Below are 26,311 nucleotides of genomic sequence, written 5' to 3'. Positions count from 1 at the left end.
CACCCTAAACCCACCTTAACACCACCCTAAACCCACCTTAACGCCACCCTAAACCCACCTTAACGCCACCCTAAACCCACCTTAACACCACCCTAAACCCACCTTAACGCCACCCTAAACCCACCTTAACACCACCCTAAACCCACCTTAACGCCACCCTAAACCCACCTTAACGCCACCCTAAACCCACCTTAACACCACCCTAAACCCACCTTAACGCCACCCTAAACCCACCTTAACACCACCCTAAACCCACCTTAACACCACCCTAAACCCACCTTAACGCCACCCTAAACCCACCTTAACACCACCCTAAACCCACCTTAACACCACCCTAAACCCACCTTAACACCACCCTAAACCCACCTTAACACCACCCTAAACCCACCTTAACACCACCCTAAACCCACCTTAACGCCACCCTAAACCCACCTTAACACCACCCTAAACCCACCTTAACACCACCCTAAACCCACCTTAACACCACCCTAAACCCACCTTAACACCACCCTAAACCCACCTTAACACCACCCTAAACCCACCTTAACACCACCCTAAACCCACCTTAACGCCACCCTAAACCCACCTTAACACCACCCTAAAGGTCTGTTGTATTCAGAAATGTGTCAAATCATTGGAATCTTGCAATGCCCTGAATCTTTAAAAATTGTTGTGCGGCTGGGTGGCGCAGCGGACATTACGCTCGTCACCAACGTGAGAGACACCGGTATCGAATCCGGCTGTCAGCGTTGCCTCCGGCTTGGCCGGCCGTCATACTGACTCAATTGGCAGAGTCAGCGGGAGGGAAGTCGATGGGTGGTAATCTGATCGTTGTAAACAGCGACTCCTACAGGTCGGTCAGGGCGCCTGCACAGCAAGGACAGGAGATGGCGAGGGTATAGTGTGAGCCTCCCACACGTTACACCTCGCCAATGAGAGTCCGCGCTGGCAGGTGAAAAGAAGTGGCGGGCTGACTCTGCATGTATCGGAGGGGACATGCGATAGATTCTTCAACCCTCCCTACGACCGACCAGTGGGGGGCACATGCGAGCAACGATCAAGACAGGAGAGGGAGAATTGGCATGAGAGGAAATTGGGATGGGAAAAAAAATCACAGAAAAAGGAGGAGAAAAAGTGGATAAAACAAAATAATAATAATGTTGTTGTTTTGTTTTCGAGTTGGCCCTTGCCAACTTAGCCCCACAGTGCAAAGGTGGCTTCATCTAAGACACAGTGGCGAATCCTCATGGAAGCCAACGGAAGCCAGGCCTCCCTATAAAAATATGAATTAATATCAAATATGAAATATGAAGAAAAAAAAATTGTTATAATTTTTTAATGTCTCCCTCTTCTCCTTCTCACTCTCTCTAACACACTGTCAGACTCACTGCAGCAGAGGAGACTGGAGAGGAGGCAGGGGGAGGTGTCTTTCTCCAGCCTCCCCATGTATGTGGACTCCAAAACCAATACTAGCCAATCAGATTCGAGCTGACTAAAGCCCTGCCCACACCTTAAAACGGGCCTGTCAGCAGACTAAGTAGTCTGGCCTCCCCTCTGCACATTTGACATTTTTATTAAACCGTGACTGCTCTCACGGGCCGAATATTGCCCCGATCCTCGCGAGATTAAATCCATGGGTACCTCTCGGCGTGCCGAAGCTTTTCCTAAATCACTTCCATCATCGAAAACGAGGGGAAAAGGTCGGCTTGCGACCCTGAAAATGTTGCATGATTTTAAAAACGCTGTATTAAGTGAGCCTATTATGGGCTCCACGCAAGCTTTCTATCGTGGGAACATCTGGGCGTCCCGCAACTTTTACTCATTCACATGTAGCCCCGAAAATGCTTAGAAAAGGAAAGCCGAAAGCGTGGAATAAACTCGCAGAAACGGAAACGTGTCCCACGGGCACGCCGTGATTCCGATCCGCGTGAAAATATTCACGGCCATAGAGGAGACCGTGGGACACCTTTTTGCAACCGAATATGTGTCTCGAATTTGCTCCGACGCGGCGCGCAAAATCGCGCAAGGAAAGATCTGACCAAAAATGAACCAATGCTCCAGCAGTATTAATGACCCTGATGTAAACAAGACAAACGTCTTTCTCTGGTCTGCATCCCCTTATACAATTGTGTGTATTGAGCCGTACTGTATTGTACCCATTCTGCAATCTGTTAAATAAATAAAAAGAAAGTTTGACTGGCCGCCGAGCCATACTGTAGTGTACATGGTGACTGCTTGACTTAAAAAATATATATATATATATATTAATAAAAATATTTAATAAAAAAAAATTAATAATTTTTTTTTGGCATCCCCTGTTATTTTACCCACGCGACGCCGCTGCTAAGACAAAGAAAATGTTAGCACTGAGATGCTCCTGGTCGGGATCAGTCATACTGGTGGTCTAACCTGGCCTGTACCGTACTGTACCATACCATGCTAGCATTCCCACTGTATTGTAAATGCTTTTGGTCTAGAATAGATATGTCCCAAATGTCAAGCTGAACCGCGCTGCTCTGTACCAGACTAATGTTGTTACTGAGGGTGGAAGTTAGGTACTGTGTGACAAAAAGAACAAACAAAAACAAAAAAACACTGTCACTTTCAACTCAATTCATCCAGGAAGTAAATGTTCTCCTAAATTCAAATATTGAAAACACTTTGGCATGAGAAGGTTGAACAAATAATTGAGAAACATTTCTCTATCATCAGAAAATAAACAACTGTTTTGAATTGAAAGTGAATCCCAGTGAAGTATCATACCATTGTGTCATCACTCTATCCTACCAAAGATGACTATGCATCACATTCCATTCTGGGAAAAGATAATCTAGTGTTCTATTGCAACGGGGTCGGAGAAGGCGAGTTAAACTCACTCCCTTCCACCAAACCAAACAAGGCTCAAGGATCATTTAGCTTGATCGGTAGAGCTGTTAACCTTTCATGCTGGCAAGAACAGGGCTCGTTGTTGGAGAGCGGGTAGAGGCTTCCTTCCAAGCCTAGTCCTGTTAGCATAAATAACACCTGTTACATCATTCTATCTGGCAGACTTTGGTTTCTCATGACAATAGAAGGCCATTATTCTCAGTGCCAGATGGGTGGGGTTTGCTAAGTAGGACAATGAGTAAGTTATATCAAACATTTTTTTCTTCTAAAATGTAGTATTTTAGTAAAGTTTTTCAATTGTATGTATTTCATTTTTATTAATTGACAACATGCATGATTCTGTCTGTGTCTCTGAAGCAGGAAACCCACCCATCTGATGCCCCAAACACAAAAAGCTATTTGTAAATCTATCTCAATAGTAAACACAGCCCTGCTGTAACTTCTCAAGTCTTTTCAACATACTCGCAACTACTCTTTTCTCACTGTGCATCATACTAAATTGCGTTGATTCAATCTCCGGAGGTGTACACAATGTAGAGGATTCAATCTCCGGAGGATTATGCTAGTTAAAATATAGAATGCATTTTCTCAGCTGTGTTTTTCTAAATTTGTGTTGAAAGTTGAAAGCGGTCTGATGGCTGAAGTGCCGGCAGTGGTTTGACTTTGGCAGGTCACCGCCCTATCCTTGGCGCCTGGCTGGTCGGGCCGGTGCAGCTTTAGAGCTTTGTAATTGCTTGTCGGTGGGATTCTATGGTCCTCTAATACATTGGTATTGACTGTAGAACTCTGAGAGGTAATTACAATTCTGTTGATTCTCTCTCTCTCTCACCCCTAAGTCTTTTATGTACACCTCAGCAATAGGCCATGAGCCAAATAGCGGAGGGGTGGGTTTGGGTCAGAGAGAGAATTGATTACTGTCAGAGTGAGAAAGCGTCTCACCACGTCGTCCACCAACTTTCTCACTCTGAGGAAAATTCAGCTCAAAGGGCACAATGATTTAGTGGAGGAGTCGGATGATTAGCTTCAGCATTGTTCATCCATCCATCTATCTCTCGCTCTGTCCATCCGTCTCTGTCTCTATCCCCCTTAGAGTCGCCTTATCCCACCATCCAGCTGTATATTCATCTATCTATCAGCCTCAGTACGTGGCTCCCTAATGAGCCGAGATAGAGTTTGGCTAAAGGCTAACGGTTAAATACCTTCAAAGTGTCTCGTTCACATTTGGAAGTGTTTCCCCCCCGAGGGGGCCGATGGAGAAGGCTTCTGAGGTGTCGTCCCTTCAGTTTTGCTGATGAGTGCATGTTTGTATTTGTAGCTCTTCATATCAAATGCATACAATTCATGAAATACGCACAGTCATATGTACGTTTAAGTATGTGAAAAGCAGTGAGGCCAGTAACTAGTTACTAAGTAACTAGTTACTCTAATCTGATTACTTTTTCAGTAAATAGTAATCTAACTTACTTACTTTTTACAAGCCAGTAATCTGATTACAGTTACTTTTCCAAGTGGCTGTGCATTACTATTTAGTTACTATCTCATAATGCTGATGACAAGAGAGCCAGGGGTACAGTCAGCTAGACCGGAGATGGGACGTGCGCTCGCGCATGCACGCACACAGCCACACACACATGTTTACGTTTATAGCTGATTTTAGAATGGCTTCAGCATGAAGTTAAATCAACGATCCAGTTCATTTTATAGTGTAATTTGAGAGAGTGAGAGTGAGAGAGAGATTCATGTCACGCGCGACTTGCGGAGTACGCACTGAGTCCGTTGTCTCAGAATGGATTTGGTAGAGAGAGAGAGAGCGAGAAAAAACACTGTTGTCATTCTTATGTTGTGGCAACAGCAGGGGGGACGACGACGACTTCGTAACCTAGTTACTTTCAAAGTAACTAAGTTACTTTGATAATCAAGTAATCAGTAAAGTAACTAGATTACTTTTTAAAGGAGTAATCAGTAATCAGATTATTTTTTACAAGTAATCTGTGGCATCACAGACTCAGATCTACTCAACTTTCCACATCACACACCAGAATAACAAATAAGGATGGATGGTGGAACAATACAACGACGGCCAGATAGTTTAGACCATTCCCTGAATTAATATTAAAACACAAAATATGTGTGTCCCAAGGATAAGGATGAGCAGCACTCTATGAAGAAACCTGAGCCCATTGCCATAGGGATGTCTACAATACCTATAAACAGTTATACTATGGAACTACAAACTAAGTGTGTAGAACATGGTCTAAAAACAGTTATACTATGGAACTACAAACTAAGTATGTAGAACATGGTCTATAAACAGTTATACTATAAGCCATAAGCGAGTGGATAGATAAAGAGGACGGGCCTACATCTACCGGTATTCAGAAGAACAGCATTATTAGACGTGCTGCCAATCCAACGAAAGACGAGCTGGACGCGCAAAAAAAGCCGCAATGAAGTCAACACCACCAAGTGGACGGCCTGGGCATTGCACAGGCCCAACTCCCGGAACTGTCTAAGGTGCTGATGACTTTCTCCGACTTTCGCTTGCATTAGACTAATACGTCCTTACAGTAGTTAGCTTGTTGATAGCCTACTCCATTTGAAATTCCATAGCAGCGAGACATCTTTAGGAACTACTTTTCTACGGCAAGTTCACTGAAATCGATATAAAAGACCCTAGAATTGTCTGTATTCATCCTATATTTTTCCCCGACGGCGCAACCTGCTGTATAAAAGCAAAGGAAAAAGCTGTGGTATGTCATGAATATTGCCACAGCTGTGTGATGCCTATGGCACTCGAGCTTCGCTCTCGTGGCCTGCGGGCGCATCACAGCCGTGGCAATATTCATGACATAGTAGAAAAGACTCACGCACATCCAAAGTGTAGTCACGGGTGCTTGACTCAAATAGATATGTAAAGTTGTGGAAAAAAAAGTCAGCACACCGCCTGCAGCGTTCCCAAGGACACTTGAAAAAGGCCACAGGCCGAAACGTTAATATTCATGACATACCACGGCTTCTCGTGTATTATTGCTTAATGGTCCAGATGGTCCGTAATAGCCACCACAGACCAAACCAGCATATTACAATTTGAATTGTCACAATTAGTAAACATCACCAATCTGGTATTCCAAGCAGATTAAAACAAACACTAAGAAATATTTGCAAATAGTATTTGACCCTGGTTTGCCCCCCCCCCCCCACACACATACATACATACATACATACATACATACATACATACATACATACATACATACATACATACATACATACATACATACATACATACAACATACATACATACATACATACATACATACATACATACATACATACATACATACATACATACATACATACATACATACATACATACATACATACATACATACATACATACACAATGGCCATGTCAAAAGCCAGCCAGCCAGCCAGTCACCATTCTTGTTGTGTTTTTCTGTCTGCTGTCAAGTGTTGATGTTGTAACCTGCTCTGAAACATTGTTGAAAGAAGAGAAAGCCAGAAAACCAGAACACGATGCCCAGACATCCTTTCTGAACCAAAACGTGTGCATGGTTGTTTGTTGTTAACCCGATTATGTACAGTAAGAAGACCTCCTTCGACTGCCAGTCTCAATATCTGTGTTAGGGGATTAGCCATGGGGAGACAAACTCCTCATTGAAAATCCTATATTTTCACCACACTTTTAAAAAGGGAAATATATCAAAATGTAAATATCTAACATCTATGTAATTATTAGTTTTTGCTTTTGAAATAATCACATGGAATAAGAACAAATATGGACCTAATGACTTTGATGACAAAGTTCAAAACAAAATGAATGTAACAACCGATTATTTTACTGTAGGCTAACGTATATTTTTGATACACACACACGGCTGCAGTTCTCATGTTACAGTCGGCTACAGTGTGAAACTGCAGTGTTATTTGACAGTTTGATTATGTACAGTATTCCAATTCATTCCTGATTGAAAAAGATTACTTCTGATGCAGCTTGTAATGTTTTAGAATGCCGTTTATTGTTATCATTATCTCCGTGTTTGACAAATGCAAAGTGTGACTATTGTAAATATGCCAAATTTCATGTATTTTTTGTGTTTGATTTTTGTGTATATTTGTGTAAATACATGTGTTCTAATTGTACAATCAGTCTCTATAATGAAGTCCTGTGTGTGGTAAATGTTTGGTGTACATTTGGACCCATTTATCACTTCCGTGATGTTTGATATTTCATTTGTACGTGTGGTAAGAATTATTTTGTAAATTGAAATAAAAGAATCCATATGATGAAATTACCTTTTCTCTCTAGCGCCACCATCTGGGCAACATATTAAAATGAGCGTGTCTCCATACAGTTACAATCTGTAAATATTAAAATGAGCGTTTCTCCTGACCTGTTAGATACAATCTGTAAATATTCAAATGAGTGTGTCTCCTGACCAGTTAGTCATGCAGGTACAATCTGTAAATATTAAAATTAGCGTGTCTCCTGATCTGTTAGTCATACAGTTATAATCTGTAAATATTTAAATGAGCGTTTCTCCTGACCAGTTAGTCATACAGGTACAATCTGTAAATATTAAAATTAGCGTGTCTCCTGATCTGTTAGTCATACAGTTATAATCTGTAAATATTCAAATGAGCGTGTCTCCATACAGTTACAATCTGTAAATATTAAAATGAGCGTGTCTCCATACAGTTACAATCTTTAAATATTAAAATGAGCGTGTCTCCATACAGTTACAATCTGCAAATATTAAAATGAGCATGTCTCCATACAGTTACAATCTGTAAATATTAAAATTAGCGTGTCTCCATACAGTTACAATCTGTAAATATTAAAATTAGCGTGTCTCCATACAGTTACAATCTGTAAATATTAAAATTAGCGTGTCTCCATACAGTTACAATCTGTAAATATTAAAATGAGCGTGTCTCCATACAGTTACAATCTGTAAATATTAAAATTAGCGTGTCTCCATACAGTTACAATCTGCAAATATTAAAATTAGCGTGTTCCCTGACCAGTTAGTGATAGATACAGTTACAATCTGTAAATATTTAAATTAGCGTTTCTCCATACAGTTACAATCTGTAAATATTAAAATGAGCGTGTCTGTCTCCATACAGTTACAATCTGTAAATATTAAAATGAGCATTTCTCCTGACCAGTTAGTCATACATTTATAATCTGTAAATATTCAAATGAGCGTGTCTCCTGACCTGTTAGTCATACAGTTATAATCTGTAAATATTAAAATGAGCATGTCTCCATACAGTTACAATCTGCAAATATTAAAATGAGCGTGTCTCCTGACCTGTTAGTCATACAGTTACAATTTGTAAATATTAAAATGAGCGTGTCTCCTGACCTGTTAGTCATACTGTTACAATCTGTAAATATAAAAATGAGCGTGTTTCCTGACATACAGTTACAATCTGGAAATATTAAAATGAGCGTTTCTCCTGACCTGTTAGTCATACACAGTAAATTTTGCAGAGTAAATTTTGAGTAAAATGTACTCAGTTTGAGTAAAATTTACTCTGCGAAATGTACTGTGTACAGTTACAATCTGTAAATATTCAAATGAGCATGTTTCCTGACCAGTTAGTCATACAGTTACAATCTGTAAATATTAAAATGAGCGTTTCTCCTGACCTGTTAGTCATACAGTTATAATCTGTAAATATTAAAATGAGCGTGTCTCATTTACATTTACATTTAGTCATTTAGCTGACGCTTTTATCCAAAGCGACTTACAAGTTTTGTATGACAAGTCAGCAGGAAGCACCCTATCAGCTGAGTAACAATGTTCATCAAAATGTTGAGTGCTACAATGTAGGTTAGTATATTAGGACAAGTGCATGACAGTAAGGTTAGTTAGGATAAGGGTTATTTTTTGTATTTTTTATTTAGTCGGGTTTCGGCTGTCCTAACTGTGGTGGGAAGTTCGTTCCACCATTGGGGGGGCAAGGACCGAGAATAGGCGGCTTCTCTTTGATGACCCTCCCGGAGCTCTCCTGACCCGTTACAGTTACAATCTGTAAATATTCATGACCCCATGAACAAACCTTTTGATTTTGGTCACCGCATAACCTTTCCTCTAGCGCCACCACCAGACCAAACTTTCAAATGATGATCTGATCTATTAGTTGTACAGTCACAAATATTTGCTGTGAACATGCATGACTCCTAGAGGGATAAACATGTTGGCTTTGGTGACCCTATAACCTATCCTCTAGAACCATTATGGCAATATCGACTACTCTTGTTTCTGTCATCTACCCAGTAACATGATGCATGCGATGCCAGAGTGGGGAGATTGTTAGGCACTTCAGTCCTTTTCCACCAAATTTGTTCTGGTTCTTAAACCGGTTCTGTTCAGGATTCTTGGAACATTGGCGCTGTCTAGAGAACCAGGCCACGTTTCCACCAGTTTTGAGTGGAAACACTGTAATCAAGGCCGTTGCTCGATGGGACACATACATACTTGTTCATGATAAATATTTTGTAGGTGGCTCTCATAAGGGGGCTGTGTTTGAAGAACTTTATTTTCTCTCACTCCGGTGTACTCAAATAGTTGTTCTGGAGGTGCAGCCAGTGGATGTGTTGGAGTGCGTTAGGTGCGCGAACCAGGAACCCAGTCCCTGTCGTGGAGAAGGTGGTGTGAGTGCATTCTTCCAGGTTCTTCATGTGGACTCTGCCTTCCTTTCTGTTAGCTGGTTCAACTAAGGGTTCAAATGTACCATTGAAGGACAAAATGAGGACGAGAAAACCACACAACTTCTTTATGTATTTATAAACTATTATTATTGTTATTCGTTTTCATATTTTTGCATCATACATTTCTGTTTAGACATTCTCTTTTGTAGCAAATGGAAACTTGAAATCTCAGGTGTTTGTCCAACGGCATGGTTCTTGTGGTCTTAACCCTTTCACTACCACACTACAGAAGGTTAACCCTTTACTATCTGTAGTGTGATAGTAAAGGGTTAACCTTCCGTATTGTCACAGTGGAAGGGTTAAACCATTTGGTAGTGCGGGAGTGAAAGGGTTAAGGGATGTTCGATATTGGCTTTTTTACCGATATCCGATATACCGATATTGTCCAACTCTTAATTTCCGATACCGATATCAACCGATACCGATATATGCAGGGTTTCCCCCCCCAAAAAACAGAATAATTTCAGGTAATTAACATTACATATCTCTTGTCATGGAATGAACACAACATTATGCATAGTTTTGACAATAAATAAATTAAGAATTTGTTCTTACTTGCTTGCCTGGGTAAATAATAGGGGTGCACCGATGTATCGGTCGGGTATCGGTATCGGCCGATTAGTGCCTTGTTGACTGCAATCGGCCTATCGGCCGAAAAGCTTGAATGTGCCGATGGCAGTAGCCGATAAATATCCATCAATTTGTGTCGCGTCAAAAGGCAAAAAAAAGTTCAGTCGCGTCCTGCACAACGCCGCCCCCAGTCCCCCACACACACAAGCTACTGCATCAAAGTTACTACTAAATATTCAACATTCTCTTTTGAGACACCGCTTCAGACTCTTATCATTTGGCACTGAAAGCTAAACATTGTCACCGATATGGCTGTCCGCAACATGTCATTAATTGTGTACGCGAGGTGGTCGCTCAGTGACGCCGCTAACGTGAGCTAGGTTAGCTAGCATGAGCTACCGGGAGATGGAAAAACTAACGTTACTGGTGAAAATGTGATTTACGTTGGAATACTCCTTTGCCAACTTGCTGTACTTTGCTTGCAGGTCTGCAGCCATTATTGCTGGATTATGAATAGCCCCAACCTTAGCCAAGGTAACGTTATGGCGTTAGTTAACGCTAGCTTTCGGTTAGCTGTTCAATGCTAATAACACAACCAAGCGAACCCATCAGAGCTCCCCGTCAACACCCCTCTCTCGGGAAGATGGCATTTAAGAAAGTATCTGCTGTTAAAATGACACAACATACTAGCTCAGTTCCTTCCGTTGCTCATAGAGCCCTGAGAGTTGTACCCAATCCATTCTGCAATCTGTTAATAAAGTTTTCAATCAGACAAATGTAAGGCTTTGTTTTATTATAACATTCGTTGCATATAGTTAGTGTTACACGTTCAATAACATCAGCATAGTATTTACCCGAACATACTAGCTCAGTTCCTTCCGTTGCTCATAGAGCCCTGAGAGTTGTACCCAATCCATTCTGCAATCTGTTAATAAAGTTTTCAATCAGACAAATGTATAGAAAGGCTTTGTTTTATTATAACATTCGTTGCAGTAAAATCATTATGCCTCGTTTGGTCATCCTGTGGAGCGCTGGTCGGCGGGGCTGGGGAGCTAACGTATTAGCTACGGTAAGCTTGTTGTGATTCTCGGTTCTCGCAAGCAGATCAATGGCGGCATGCCCGGAAGTAGAAAATGAATAAACGCTTGCCGATTGGTGGTAAGAACAGCAGGAGGTGGGTGCTAGCGGTGTGACGTAATTGGCCGAATCGACTGTCAATCAAAATTGTTCTATTGCATTGGTTGAGAGCTCTGGTTGAGACAATAGTATCCAGCTGCAGGCCGCCAGACCATACTGGGAGAGGGATAGTGCTACATGGCATGGTGGAATTAATACCATAAACATATTTCTTGATGTTTCCTTTTTTTAAGTAAGTAAAGAGGCCTACAAATACAAACATACACATACAAATATACAGTAGTTTCATTAAAAAAAAAAAAGTATTACAAAAATATATATAAAAAACAAAATTACAAATATTTTTTTTGCCACAAATATCGGTATCGGCCGATTGTGTTAGTTGAACAATCGGTATCGGTGGCGAATTTTCATATCGGTGCATCCATAGTAAATAAAGGTTAAATAAATGTAATTTTATTTTTTTTAAATAAATAAAATTTTTTTTTTTTTTTTTTTCGATACCGATAATTTCCGATATTACATTTGAATGCCAATATCGGCCGATAATATCGGTAGGCCTATAATATCGGACATCCCTACCTGGAACCATTTCCTTGGTTAAGTAGGGCCGTCGCTGATGACTCTGCAGCATCGTTCATCTCTCCAGGCAGGTACAGACGGAACTGATTACATCCTGGACACTCCAAAGGCAGCAGAGAAGGGGCAGGTCCACCAGTTACAACACACATAGAACTTGAATGGATAGATAATGCTCACATAGAACTTGAACTCAGTCCTTGCCCCACAATGGTGGAATGAACTTCCCATCACAGTTAGGACAGCCGAAACCCATCCAATCTTTCGCCGTCGACTAAAGACGCACTTCTTCAACCATTATCTGGAAAAAAAAATTATAATAATAATCTAACCCTAACTAACCTTACTGTCATGCACTTATCCTAATAAACTAACTGTTATGGTTTGAAACCGACCCCAACAGCACGGCACAGACAGGTAGTTCAGAGTTAGCCAAACACTAGGGCGTATTTATTACAGAATCAAAAATGAGCCAAATAACAAATCAGAATTAACAAAAAGGAGAATGCTTTCGGCAGAGTTGTCTGCGGCTCTGCAGATCCTCCCGGTTTAGAGGTGGGGAATCGGCGTAGGCGCCACTACCTCTGCGGCTCTGCAGATACTCCCGGATCCAACTCGGGGAGGAAACGGAGAGAGAGAGAGAGTGGTCAATAATCAATCCAACTGTACACAGAGGCAGTGCAGTTCAGTCCTCCTTAGCTGAGTCCAGTATAAATCACAAGTGACTTGATCTTCGGTGTATCAACACACAAGTTAGCAGAGTCCAGTACAAAACAAAAACGGTATTTCTTCAGTGTTATCCTAACACACAAATTAGCTGAGTCCAGTACAAAACAAAAACGGTATTTCTTCAGTGTTATCCAACACACAAAAAACAGATCATCCAAAAGGTTTGTTTCCAAAAACTCACCAAAGCGCAAAGGCGTAAAGCGGGCAACGAGGCACAGCTCCAACGGATGATCGAGATATACACCAGCGGCGACTTCCAAAGACGTCCTGGAGAAGAAGTAGACGAGGCACAACAACGGGGGGGAACAGGCAATAGCAGTAGTAATCCAAAACGACCCGAGAACGATTGATAGAAGGCCCGAGTATATGAAGCCTCTGGAGCGCTAATTACAAACTACAACAGGTGCGAGATGGAAATTGGTAATCGCTCCTGAAGCGTGTGGCGGGGAATGGACCAATCATCACAGTACCTTGAAGAAGCGTGTGGCGGGGAATGGGCCAATCCTCACACTAACCTACACTGTAACACGCAACACTTTGATGAACATTGTTACTCAGCTGATAGAGTTGTGCCCTTCCTGCTGACTTGTCGTACAGAACTTGGATAAAAGCGTCAGCTAAATGACTAAATGTAAATGTAATGAATGGATAGACACGACACATAGAACTTGAATGGATAGATAATGCTCACATAGAACTTGAATAGATAGACACGACATAGAACTTGAATGGATAGATAATGCTTACATACAACTTGAATGGATAGACATGACACATACAACTTGAATGGATAGATAGGGCCTTTCATATGTTATTGAGGTTATTTCTTTCAGTGCACCCAAGATTATAATTTTGTAATTTTTTTTATTAAATCATTTTGATAATGTTGCAAATAAGCATGGTTTCATGGTTTCCATCCATCTATCTATTATATTAAAGATTCTACAGAAGCAAGTTTAAAGGTAGAATCTGTAATGTCGTCAAAGACTGACCTCTAGGCAAAAGAGCCCTATTGAGATGAGATTGCACTTTGTTTAAATGTTTTTGTTTTGGTCTGATGGGTTGGATGCAGATTGGCATAGGACTGGACCTGTATGCACCGTTTTGTACATTTTCATGCATTATGCATGAAATTAAATGTTAAATCTATTTTTTATGGTTTGGTTTTGTCCTCATGATCATACCTTCACCCTACATATCTACTGATATAATGATTGAATAAATCATTGAAGACTTATGGCCAATTCTATGCTAAGACGTGCTTCGTTGAAGTTGGTCGGTTGACAGCAGCCATACCGTTTATTAATATAAAAACTCTGTGTGTCTCAAGCTCCTTATGCTGTCCGACAACATTGGTGTTGATAGAACAACAATTAAAAAACTGTTTTGCATAAAACACGAAATCAGTGGAGAGGAGACTGGACCTGTTCTCATCAGTGGAGAGGAGACTGGACCTGTTCTCATCAGTGGAGAGGAGACTGGACCCGTTCTCATCAGTGGAGAGGAGACTGGACCCGTTCCAGTTTGCTTATAGAAATGGACGCAGTACAGAGGACGCCATTGCTACCCTCTCCCACCTCATCCTCAAACAAACACCTGGAAACAGTGACAGAGCCCAGCTGGTTAAGATCAATAGCACTCTTTCCTCCCCTGTGACAAACTGTGGAGCAACACAATGCTGTGTGAGCTCCCTGCTGCTGTCCATCCTCTCTACACCACAGGGCTATCAGCTCAACCAGCAACAATTACATGATCAAGTTCTCAGATGACACGGTACTACTGGCCCTACAGATCTATGAAAGGGACACTCCAACGTACCTGGACAGTGTAAACCGGCTGGTGCAGTGGTGTGATAGTAACTCACTTGTTCTCAGTGTTTAAAAGAAATTATACAACGGCATGCAAATTTCTCGATTCTGATTGGCTGAAAGTCAACTTACACATGGGTATTTTTCATAACCCAACGCTCTTGGTCCCAGGACCCGCCCACATCACTATCAATGCGCGTTCGTGGTTTTAGGAATTAAAGCAGGATGGCGGACAACTTTTTTGTTGTTGTTTTACCTACTTTCTATAGAAGCATCTAAGAATGAAGTTCTATAGAAAGTAGGTTAAAAAAGAAAAGAAAAGTTGAATGTGTTAGTTTGTTGGATGTCTAGTTGAAAGACAGTTGGATGTCTTAGTTTGTTGGATGTCTAGTTGAAAGACAGTTGGATGTCTTAGTTTGTTGGATGTCTAGTTGAAAGACAGTTGGATGTCTAGTTGAAAGACAGTTGGATGTCTTAGTTTGTTGGATGTCTTAGTTGAGAGACAGTTGGATGTGTTAGTTTGTTGGATGTCTTACTGAGAACAGTTGGATGCACTTCCGAGCTGCTTCCACATGGAGGCAACTTCTCTTTTTTGTTGTTTTGGGAACTACTTTTTCTGGCGGATGGTTTTTTCAATAAAGCTTCAATTAATGTGTGTTTATTGTATAGCAATAAGGTTGGATGAATGCACCAGTTGTATAAAAGCCATTACACCACGTGCAGTCGTGGGTTGTGAGAATTAGACCATGCCTAGGTGGGTCTAACAACCCTCGCCTGCACCTCGGGCCTAACGACCACCCCTAGGCATGGTCTAATTCTCACAACCCACTCTTGCGCATGATGTAATGCTTAATTGTTGGATGTCTTAGTTGAGAGACAGTTGGATGTCTTAGTTTGTTGGATGTCTAGTTGAAAGACAGTTGGATGTCTTAGTTTGTTGGATGTCTTAGTTGAGACAGTTGGATGTCTTAGTTTGTTGGATGTCTTACTGAGAACAGTTGGATGCACTTCCGAGCTGCTTCCACATGGAGGCAACTTCTCTTTTTTGGGAACTACTGGTAAAACAAATTAAAAAAAAGTTTTCTTTGCCCTACAGGGAAAAAAAAGTTTAATTTTTTTTTAAACCTACTTTCTATAGAAGCAGCTGGGAGGTGCGCTGTTTTAAGTGAGCGTGGGTTATTGAATTAATTGCTAATTTTATTACTATCCGCCTTGTTTCCAACTGGTTAAGTTTAGGCCCTCTTTCGAAATTGGTTAAGGTTAGAGTTTGGAACCAGGGCTAGTGGTCCATCGCCCTGCTCTAAAGACAAACTCTAACCTTAACCAACTTCGAAAGAGGGCCTAAACTTAACCAGTTGGAAACCAGGCGGACAGTAATAAAATAGCAAATTAATCAATCAATCAATCCACACGATTTTTATTTTGTTCCACAATGACTCATGACCCATCAATTACATCATCCAACATTGTTTAAGCAACTAAGACATTCGCCGTGACAGAATCGTTTTCCATTTAGTCGTTATGACGCTATCAACATATCCATTCAGTCCACCCTCACTTAAAACAGCGCACTTCCCAGTTGCTTCTATAGAAAGGAGAAGAAAAATTTAAAAATAATATTGCAAATTAATCAATCAATCCGCGCGATTTTTATTTTGTTCCACAATGACTCATGACATATCAATTACATCATCCAACATTGTTTAAAGAACTAAGACATTCGCCGTGACAGAATCGGTTTATATTTAGTCGTTATGACGCTATCAACATATCCATTTGTTAAAGATTATTGTCCGCCATCTTGTATTTGCCTAAAAAGCCGCGCGGCGGAGTGATAGTAATTCGGTTGTGGGCGGGTCCTGGGACCAAGAGCGTGGAATTATGAAAAATACATACGTGTAAATTGACTGTTTCAGCCAATCAGAATCGAGAAATTTGCATGCCGTTGTATAATGCTTTAATATCAACTATCCTTTCGTAACGTTTACTGTCCGGCGTGTCCGCCATCTTGCTTTCACTTCTAAAAACGTGCATGGCGGATTGATAGTAATTCGGCTGTGGGCGGGTCTTGGGACCAAGAGCGTTGGTTATTACAAATACCCACGTGTAACTTGACTGTTTCAGCCAATCAGAATCGAGAAATTTGCATGCCGTTGTATAAATGTCGATTCTGTTTGCACTTAAGTGCAACAGCGTATGTACTTTCTGTGCCAGCTGCAGCATCCTCAACCTGTTTTACTGCAGGTACCAGATGATGATGCTGTTATTATACTGCATCATCGTCTGGTAGAACAGCGTCACGGTCCAGGCAAAATCCAGAGTGGCGAGCCTCCTTATTAAAATCACCAAGATAATCGGCAAATCCATCAACCAAACAGTTACACTGCAAATGTTTGAGAATGGCCCGTAAAAATCATAGAAGATCCCTCACATATATTAGGCACAGAATACGAGCTGCTACGCTCACACAGCTGCTTCTGATCCCCCAAGTGGGAACTGAAAAGATACAAATGTGTATTTGTGCCACAATCAAGTAGGAAATGTGGGCAGTAACTTACTCGGGACAGTGCAATACAAAATAACCTTGGACTTATGGGACTGTGCCACTTCATATGCATAATGTTGGTTGGGAGGGAAGGAAGCGGTTAATTACATTCGTCCTCATTCTCGAACATGTTCGTAAGTACCTTTGTAAATATCTTGGTAAAAATGTCGTACTAACAGATTTACACAAATCCTCCTCCGGATTCCTGAATGTGTGAAACGGTCTCTGTAAGTGGCCAAAATCTTCGTAGCTGGGTTCCCATGAAACACGTCACTGATCAATAATCAATATTTTATATCTATGGTTACAGAATAATTTATATTCTATATCTATGGTTACAGAATAATCAATAAGTCAAAAATGGCTGCTGTGAAAAGGACTTATTTTGCAGTCATCAGACAGCCATATTGTTGTTGTTGTTGTTGTTGTGCATGGTCCCCAGTAAATAAATACACAGATACAAGAGTCATCAAAGCTTGTTTTAATAAAATGAAGCTTGTTATCAAGATGTTGCTGACTCAAGTGTCTTTCACTCTCAACAGTCTATTCAGAAATTCAATAACTCAATAACATATTGAATGTGAAATCCAAAAAGAAAGTGAGCTGAAAGTGAAAAAAGGCCAAACATATAGGAAGGCTTCGGGTTGGAACCATCACTTCGTAAAAAATTACATTAGGAATAGGTCAAAGAAAGAATGGCTTCAGAATGAAAGAGGTGAACAGAAAGATATTTTGTTCAAAGTGCTCCACATTCGCCGTTGGCTGAAGACCAGCAGCTATAAAAACATTCAAGTAATTCTCAGCATTTTTCACCTGAATTATTTCTTCCCAATATATACAGAATAAAATATAGAAAAAAAATAACATTATAAAACTATGGCAGCAAAAATAGTTTCCTCTCCTCAAAATAAGTTATATATTATAAAAACATGAAGGAAAAAAATGTAGGATATAAAAACAGCATTGTCTGTGGCGTTGACCAAAGCAGCAAACAGTCTTGCTATAAATAAACACCACATTGACACCGTGGTTAGAACCACCACAAAACAACCTCTTGTTCATATCAAGCCGTTATCGTGAGTAATTATGCTTGAGTTTGTACCTGTAAGAAAGACAGATGGCTCCCAACTCCATCCCTCTTTCAGAGTGCCCCATGATTGGAAAGTTGGGCTACGTATGTTATGCGAGTTTTAGAAACCACATAATATTTGACATGAACACTTGTCTTGAGGCAGAGTTGGAAGGTTATATAGGAAGGTTGGAATAAACATGTGTATATATAACCTCCTTCTCCTCTATCATAAACATGTATATAACCTCCTTCTCCTCCATCATATACACATATATAACCTCCTTCTCTATCATATACACATATATAACCTCCTTCTCTATCATATACACATATATAACCTCCTTCTCCTCTATCATAATTATACACATATATAACATCCTTCTTCTCTATCATATACACATAATATAACCCGCTTCTTCTCCATGATATACACATATATAACCTTCTTCTCCATATACATATATATAACCTCCTTCTTCTCTATCATATACACATGTATATAACCCGTCTGCTTCTGAATCGTACATCGTTAAGTTGAACATGTACGTGGTCCTCTTGGTTGTGAGCTAGGAACCTGAGCATTAACCCCATTCAAAACCACACAGGCGTCCATCTGTAAATGAGGTCGTTCCTGAACGACTGATCCTGTTGCATATCTTGTATATGTTCTATATTCTTCACGAGTCCACAGAGTCTGTCCAGTTGAACGGCAGGTAGCACCCTTGGTCCAGTCTCCCTCCTCTTGTCGGAAGCGCCAACATGTCCCGAAAACATCTGGCGGCAGAAAGTCCTTCCTACGATTTGAGGTTCTTTAAAATCCACATTCTTCTTTCATCTGGAATCACCAGTCATGTGATTTAATCCAACGGGACATCAATCAAACATGTCCTCTCCTGGCTGTGATTTAATCCAACAAGAACATCAATCAAACATGTCCTCTCCTGGCTGTGATTTAATCCAACAAGGACATCAATCAAACATGTCCTCTCCTGGCTGTGATTTAATCCAACAAGGACATCAATCAAACATGTCCTCTCCTGGCTGTGATTTAATCCAATGGGACATTAGTCAAACATGTCCTCAGAACCAGCCATGTCTTTAATTTATTTACTTTTTCACTATGAAATTACATAATTAGTATTTTTGGTTAACATTCTTCTGTTGTGTGGTTGAGCCGGTGGATTGAACTGCAGCCGAACCTCAGTACCCAGACAAACAACTGACGCATTTATGTTCCATCGATATGATGCAGGATGATAGAAAACTACTGTAGGGTCTAGGTTAAAAATAACCAGAATTATCCTTTAAAGATAAGAGACATAACACCAACACATGATTCTAGATATATCACCACAGCATGGTTCTAGATATATCGCCACAGCATGGTTCTAGATATATCGCCACAGCATGGTTCTAGATATATCGCTAATGCATGATTCTAGATATATCGCCAACGCATGGTTCTAGATATATCGCTAATGCATGATTCTAGATATATCGCCAACGCATGGTTCTAGATATATCTCCAATGCATGGTTCTAGATATATCGCTAATGCATGGTTCTAGATATATCACCACAGCATGGTTCTAGATATATCGCCACAGCATGGTTCTAGATATATCGCTAATGCATGATTCTAGATATATCGCTAATGCATGGTTCTAGATATATCGCTAATGCATGGTTCTAGATATATCGCTAATGCATGGTTCTAGATATATCGCTAATGCATGGTTCTAGATATATCGCTAATGCATGATTCTAGATATATCGCCAACGCATGGTTCTAGATATATCTCCAATGCATGGTTCTAGATATATCGTCAACTCATGGTTCTAGAAATATCGCCAACGCATGGTTCTAGAAATATCGCCAACGCATGGTTCTAGAAATATCGCCAAGGCATGGTTCTAGATATATCGTCAACGCATGGTTCTAGATATATCGCCAACGCATGGTTCTAGATATATCGCCAACGCATAGTTCTAGATATATCGCCAACACGTGCTTCTAGGTGTAGGGTTCCACAAGGTGAAGCTGAGCTCCTGCTATAGCTGCTGTGTAGTGGACTGGACAGCGGAGACATCCTTGTCCTCTGGGGAGAACATGGCGTTGAACTGGGCTTGGCTTTCCTTCACCATCTTCTGAGTGTTGGGGCTGTTCATCGCCCTGATGCAGTGGAGCCTGACCAGCCCCGCCTGACCTCCAGACGCCAACCAGGAATGGCAGCTCAGATTGGGGTTGAAACGGATCTGAGGAAGGGGGGAGGAGAAGGCGGAGAGAGAGAGAGAGAGAGAGAGAGAGAGAGAGAGAGAGAGAGAGAGAGAGAGAGAGAGAGAGAGAGAGAGAGAGAGAGAGAGAGAGAGACAGAGCATGGGGAAAGTTAACGCTTTGAGGTATGTGGTCACACCTGTGTGATTAGAACTTTGAGAACCATCTAAGAAACATTCTAATGATGATGTCACAATGGCCACAGGTCACTGAGATCTGTAGAGTTGCCAACAAAGCTGCAGATGCTCCCAACTCAGTTTTCAGCATGACCATGCCTCTAGTGGCAGCTCACACTTTATGTCCATGTTTTTAAGCAGCAACCAAAGATACTACAGTATACTAAGGAAAGATAACGCATTCAAAGCAGCGCTAATGAAAATGGAACAGTTCTTGTCTCCTAAATGGGCGGGACCTTTACACTGCCGCTATCGTTAACACGGTGAGATCGCTGGTCAGGTCTCAAACTAACTTGTCTTTCACAGAAAAACGTTGGTTTAGTGTCAAAGTATTCAGAACATCTTCAGCTTTTAAGAGGTCTGATATTTACCTTGAATTCTATGGTAAAGAAAATAATAGACACAACTTCTATATCTCTAATTTTGGTGAATGAAGAATGTGTAAAATATAAATTCCTCCTGCTCTTTAACTGCTGTTCTCCCTCTCTTTCTTTATGAAGACCGTCATCCATCTCTCCTGTCTCTCTTTCTTTATGAAGACTGCCATCCATCTCTCCTGTCTCTCTTTCTTTATGAAGACTGCCATCCATCTCTCCTGTCTCTCTCTTTCTTTATGAAGACTGCCATCCATCTCTCCTGTCTCTCACTTTCTTTATGAAGACCATCATCCATCTCTCCTGTCTCTCTCTTTCTTTATGAAGACCATCATCCATCTCTCCTGTCTCTCTCTCTCTTTATGACGACTGCCAGCCATCTCTCCTGTCTCTCTTTCCTTTTGAAGACCGTCATCCCTCTGTCCTGTCTCTTTCTTTGTGAAGACGGCCATCCCTCTCCATCTCTCCTCTGCCATTCTCTCTCCCCATCTCTCCTCCTCTCTATTCTCTCTCTCCATCTCTCCTCTCCTGTCATTCTCTCTATTCCTCTCTCCATCCCTCCTCTCCACTGTCATTCTCTCTCCATCTCTCCTCTGTCATTCTCTCCATCTCTCCTCTCCTGTCATTCTCTCTATTCCTCTCTCCATCTCTCATGTCCTGTCATTCTCTCTATTCCTCTCTCCATCTCCCCTCTCCTGTCATTCTCTCTATTCCTCTCTCAATCCCTCCTCTCCACTGTCATTCTCTCTATATCTGTCCTCTGTCATTCTCTCTCTCTCCATTCCTCTGTCATTCTCTCTATCCATCTCTATCTCTCCTCTCCTGACATTTTCTCTCTCTATCCCTCGTCATTTGAATGCGTCATTCTCTCGATCCCTCCTTTCCTCTGCCATTCTCTATATCTCTCAATCCCTCTTTATCTCTCTCCATCCCTCTTCTCTTCTGTCTCTCTCTCTCTCATGTCATTCTCTCTTCCTTTCTCTCTCTATCTCTCTTCTGTCATTCTCTCTCTATCCCCCCACCCCTCTCTATCTCTCTCTCCACCTCTCTCTTTCCTCAGAGACCTAGGGTGACATTTAATCCATTTTACACATCATTACTTTCTGTGTTTTATAGCATCAGAGGAGAGGAGAGGAGACAGAAACACTCTTCTCTTTCATTTTCCATTCTCTCTCCTCTGTCTCCCATCCATTATCCACTCTACCATGCTCGTTCTACCTCTGCGCCTCTTTCTCTCTCAGTCTCTACCATGCTTGTTCTACCTCTGCGCCTCTTTCTCTCTCAGTCTCTACCATGCTCGTTCTACCTCTCTCTCTCTCTCTATCTCTCTCTCTCTACCATGCTCGTTCTACCTCTGCCTCTCTCTCTGTCTCTACCATGCTCATTCTACCTCTGCCTCTCTCTCTCAGTCTCTACCATGCTCGTTCTACCTCTGCCTCTCTCCGTCTCTACCATGCTCGTTCTACCTCTGCCTCTCTCTCTTAGTCTCTACCATGCTCGTTCTACCTCTCTTTCTACCATGCTAGTTCTACCATGCTAGTTCTACCACTGCCTCTCTCTCTCTCTCTTAGTCTCTACCATGCTCGTTCTACCTCTCTCTTTCTACCATGCTAGTTCTACCACTGCCTCTCTCTCTCTCTCTCAGTCTCTACCATGCATGTTCTACCTCTGAGTCTATCTCTCTGTCTCTACTATGCTCGCTATACCTTGGTGTCTCTCTTTCTACCATGCTCGTTCTGCCTCTCTTTCTCTCTTTACCATGCTCGTTCTACCTCTGCCTTTCTCTCAATCTCTACCATGCTCGTTCTACCTCTGCCTCTCTCTCTCTCAGTCTCTACCATGCTCGTTCTACCTCTGCATCTCTCTCTCAGTCTCTACCATGCTCGTTCTACCTCTGCCTCTCTCTCTTTGTCTCTACCATGCTCGTTCTACCTCTGCCTCTCTCTCTCTCAGTCTCTACCATGCTCGTTCTACCTCTGCCTCTCTCTCTGTCTCTACCATGCTCGTTCTACCTCTGCCTCTCTATCTCTACCATGCTCGTTCTACCTCTGCCTCTCTCTCTGTCTCTACCATGCTCGTTCTACCTCTGCCTCTCTCTCTGTCTCTACCATGCTCGTTCTACCTCTGCCTCTCTCTCTGTCTCTACCATGCTCGTTCTACCTCTGCCTCTCTATCTCTCTGTCTCTACCATGCTCATTCTACCTCTGCCTCTCTCTCTTAGTCTCTACCATGCTCGTTCTACCTCTCCCTTTCTACCATGCTTGTTCTACCTCTGAGTCTCTCTCTCTGTCTCTACTATGCTCGCTCTACCTTGGTTTCTCTCTTTCTACCATGCTCGTTCTGTCTCTCTCTCTCTCTCTCTCTCACTCTACCTCTCTACCATGCTCGTTCTACCTCTGCCTCTCTCTCAATCTCTACCATGCTCGTTCTACCTCTGCCTCTCTCTCTCTGTCTCTACAATGCTCGTTCTACCTCTGCCTCTCTCTCTCTGTCTCTACCATGCTCGTTCTACCTCTGCCTCTCTCTCTGTCTCTACCATGCTCGTTCTACCTCTGCCTCTCTCTCTCTGTCTCTACCATGCTCGTTCTACCTCTGCCTCTCTCTCTGTCTCTACCATGCTCGTTCTACCTCTGCCTCTCTCTCTCTGTCTCTACCATGCTCGTTCTACCTCTGCCTCTCTATCTCTACCATGCTCGTTCTACCTCTGCCTCTCTATCTCTACCATGCTCGTTCTACCTCTGCCTCGCTCTCTGTCTCTACCATGCTCGTTCTACCTTTGCATCTCTCTCTCTCAGTCTCTACCATGCTCGTTCTACCTCTGCCTCTCTATCTCTACCATGCTCGTTCTACCTCTGCCTCGCTCTCTGTCTCTACCATGCTCGTTCTACCTCTCTCTTTCTACCATGCTCGTTCTACCTCTGCCTCTCTCTCTGTCTCTACCATGCTCGTTCTACCTCTGCCTCTCTCTCTCTGTCTCTACCATGCTCGTTCTACCTCTGCCTCTCTCTCTGTCTCTACCATGCTCGTTCTACCTCTGCCTCTCTCTCTCTGTCTCTACCATGCTCGTTCTACCTCTGCCTCTCTATCTCTACCATGCTCGTTCTACCTCTGCCTCTCTATCTCTACCATGCTCGTTCTACCTCTGCCTCGCTGTCTGTCTCTACCATGCTCGTTCTACCTTTGCATCTCTCTCTCTCAGTCTCTACCATGCTCGTTCTACCTCTGCCTCTCTATCTCTACCATGCTCGTTCTACCTCTGCCTCGCTCTCTGTCTCTACCATGCTCGTTCTACCTCTCTCTTTCTACCATGCTAGTTCTACCACTGCCTCTCTCTCTCTCTCAGTCTCTACCATTTTTGTTCTACCTCTGAGTCTCTCTCTCTGTCTCTACTATGCTCGCTCTACCTTGGTGTCTCTCTTTCTACCATGCTCGTTCTGCCTCTCTCTCTCTCTCTCTCTCTCTCTCTCTCTCTCTCTACCATGCTCGTTCTACCTCTGCCTCTCTCTCTCTACCATGCTCGTTCTACCTCTGCCTCTCTCTCTCTGTCTCTACCATGCTCGTTCTACCTCTGCCTCTCTCTCTGTCTCTACCATGCTCGTTCTACCTCTGCATCTCCCTCTCTCAGTCTTCCCCATGCTCGTTCTACCTCTGCCTCTCTCTCTCTGTCTCTACCATGACCGACGAATCAGAGGCCACGCTCCAGGACATGTTTACAGATACTGATTGGGATATGTTCAAAGGAAGCGCCAGTGACGTCAGCGAGCTCGCAGACACAGTGGTGAGCTACATTACAACAATAGCCGATGGTATTGTCCCCAGAAAAACGGTGCGGATTTTCCCAAACCAGAAACCGTGGGTGGATAGCACTATTAGAGCAGCTCTGAACTCTCGTACCACCGCCTACAACCTGGGTAGAGAGTCAGGAAACATGGAGGAGTATAAGGCTTCAGTCTATACTCTACGCAAGGCTGTTAAACTTGCTAAGAGGACATATGCTGACAAACTGGAGACACAAATGGCACAAAACGACACAAGAGGATTATGGCAGGGACTGAAGACAATAACTGACTATAAAGTCAGCACCCCCTCAATGGGGAGCGATGACGCCTCCCTCGCGGACAAGCTCAACATCTTCTACGCTCGGTTTGGTGTAGACAGTGGCGCTGCTGGCTCTCCGGCTAGTGACGTCACTGGCGCGCCGGCTGTTGTGGAGGGGGCAACCGCGGGGGGGCGGGGACGCTCTCTCGTTGTCGGAACACAGTGTGAGAAGAGCATTTATGCAGGTGAACACCAGGAAGGCTGCTGGCCCAGATGGCATAACAGGACGCATACTCAAGTCCTGTGCCAACCAGCTGGCCCCAGTGTTCACCGCCATATTTAATCAATCCCTGGCGGAGTCAGTGGTCCCTGCCTGCTTCAAGATGTCTACCATCATCCCTGTACCGAAGAAACCCTCCCCAACATGTCCAAATGACTACAGACCGGTGGCACTCACCTCTGTGGTCATGAAATGTTTCGAGAGGCTGGTCAAGGACCACATTTGTGCCTCCCTCCCCAGTGATATGGACCCTATGCAATTTGCATACAGGACAAACAGGTCCACCGACGACGCGGCCTACCAGGTACTGCACAGCACCCTCTCGCACCTTGACCGTCAGAAGGGGGGCTATGTGAGACTGTTGTTCATTGACTACAGCTCAGCGTTCAACACCATAGTCCCCACCAGACTGGTGGACAAGCTGATCGAGCTAGGTCTGAGCTCCGCCCTGAGTGCCTGGGTACTGGACTTTCTGAGCGAAAGACCCCAGGCGGTCAGGGTGGGGGGTCAGACCTCCAACACCATCACCCTGAGCATCGGGTCCCCCCAGGGCTGTGTTCTGAGCCCCCTGCTGTACTCACTCTACACACACGATTGTGTGGCCAAGTTCAGCTCCAACTCCATAGTGAAGTTCGCAGACGACACGGTGGTGGTGGGGCTGATCTCGGACAACGACGAGAAGGCCTACCGGGAGGAGGTTGAGGTACTGGAACGCTGGTGCCAGGACAACAGCCTGCTCCTGAACATTGGTAAAACCAAGGAGCTGATCGTGGATTATAGGAGAGGACAGCAGGAGACGCACACACCACTGATGATTAACGGGGCTACCGTGGACAGGGTGAGCAGCTTTAAGTACCTGGGGGTCCACATCTCAGAGGACCTGACATGGTCAACACACATAGACACAGTAGTAAAGAAGGCGAAACAGCGCCTCTACCACCTGAGACAGGTAAGGAAGTTCAGAGTATCGGGGAAGATACTCCAGTCCTTCTACTCAGGAGCTGTAGAGAGCATCCTGACCGGAAACATCACTGCCTGGTATGGAAACAGCACGGCACAGGACAAGAAGGCCCTACAGAGAGTGGTGCGCTCAGCCGA

The 26,311-nt window shown here is 42.9% G+C and overlaps 1 protein-coding gene across 1 annotated transcript in view; it reads right to left on the bottom strand.

Annotated features, from left to right (window-relative positions):
- Positions 1-17,499: 17,499 nt before the first annotated feature.
- Positions 17,500-26,311, bottom strand: part of gtf3c2 (general transcription factor IIIC, polypeptide 2, beta) — a 141,854-nt gene continuing 133,042 nt past the window's right edge. Inside the window, exon 22 of the mRNA XM_084314182.1 lies at positions 17,500-20,326. Within this exon, the coding sequence (XP_084170308.1) occupies positions 20,123-20,326 (204 nt within the window). The 3' untranslated portion in view covers positions 17,500-20,122. The remainder of the gene's footprint in view (positions 20,327-26,311) is intronic.

This window comes from Notolepis coatsorum (genome assembly GCF_963971535.1).
Source record: "Notolepis coatsorum genome assembly, chromosome: 5".
Taxonomy (NCBI): domain Eukaryota; kingdom Metazoa; phylum Chordata; class Actinopteri; order Aulopiformes; family Paralepididae; genus Notolepis; species Notolepis coatsorum.
The sequence above is the reverse complement of the archived record's forward strand: the minus strand, read 5'-3'. Positions and strand labels throughout refer to the sequence as shown.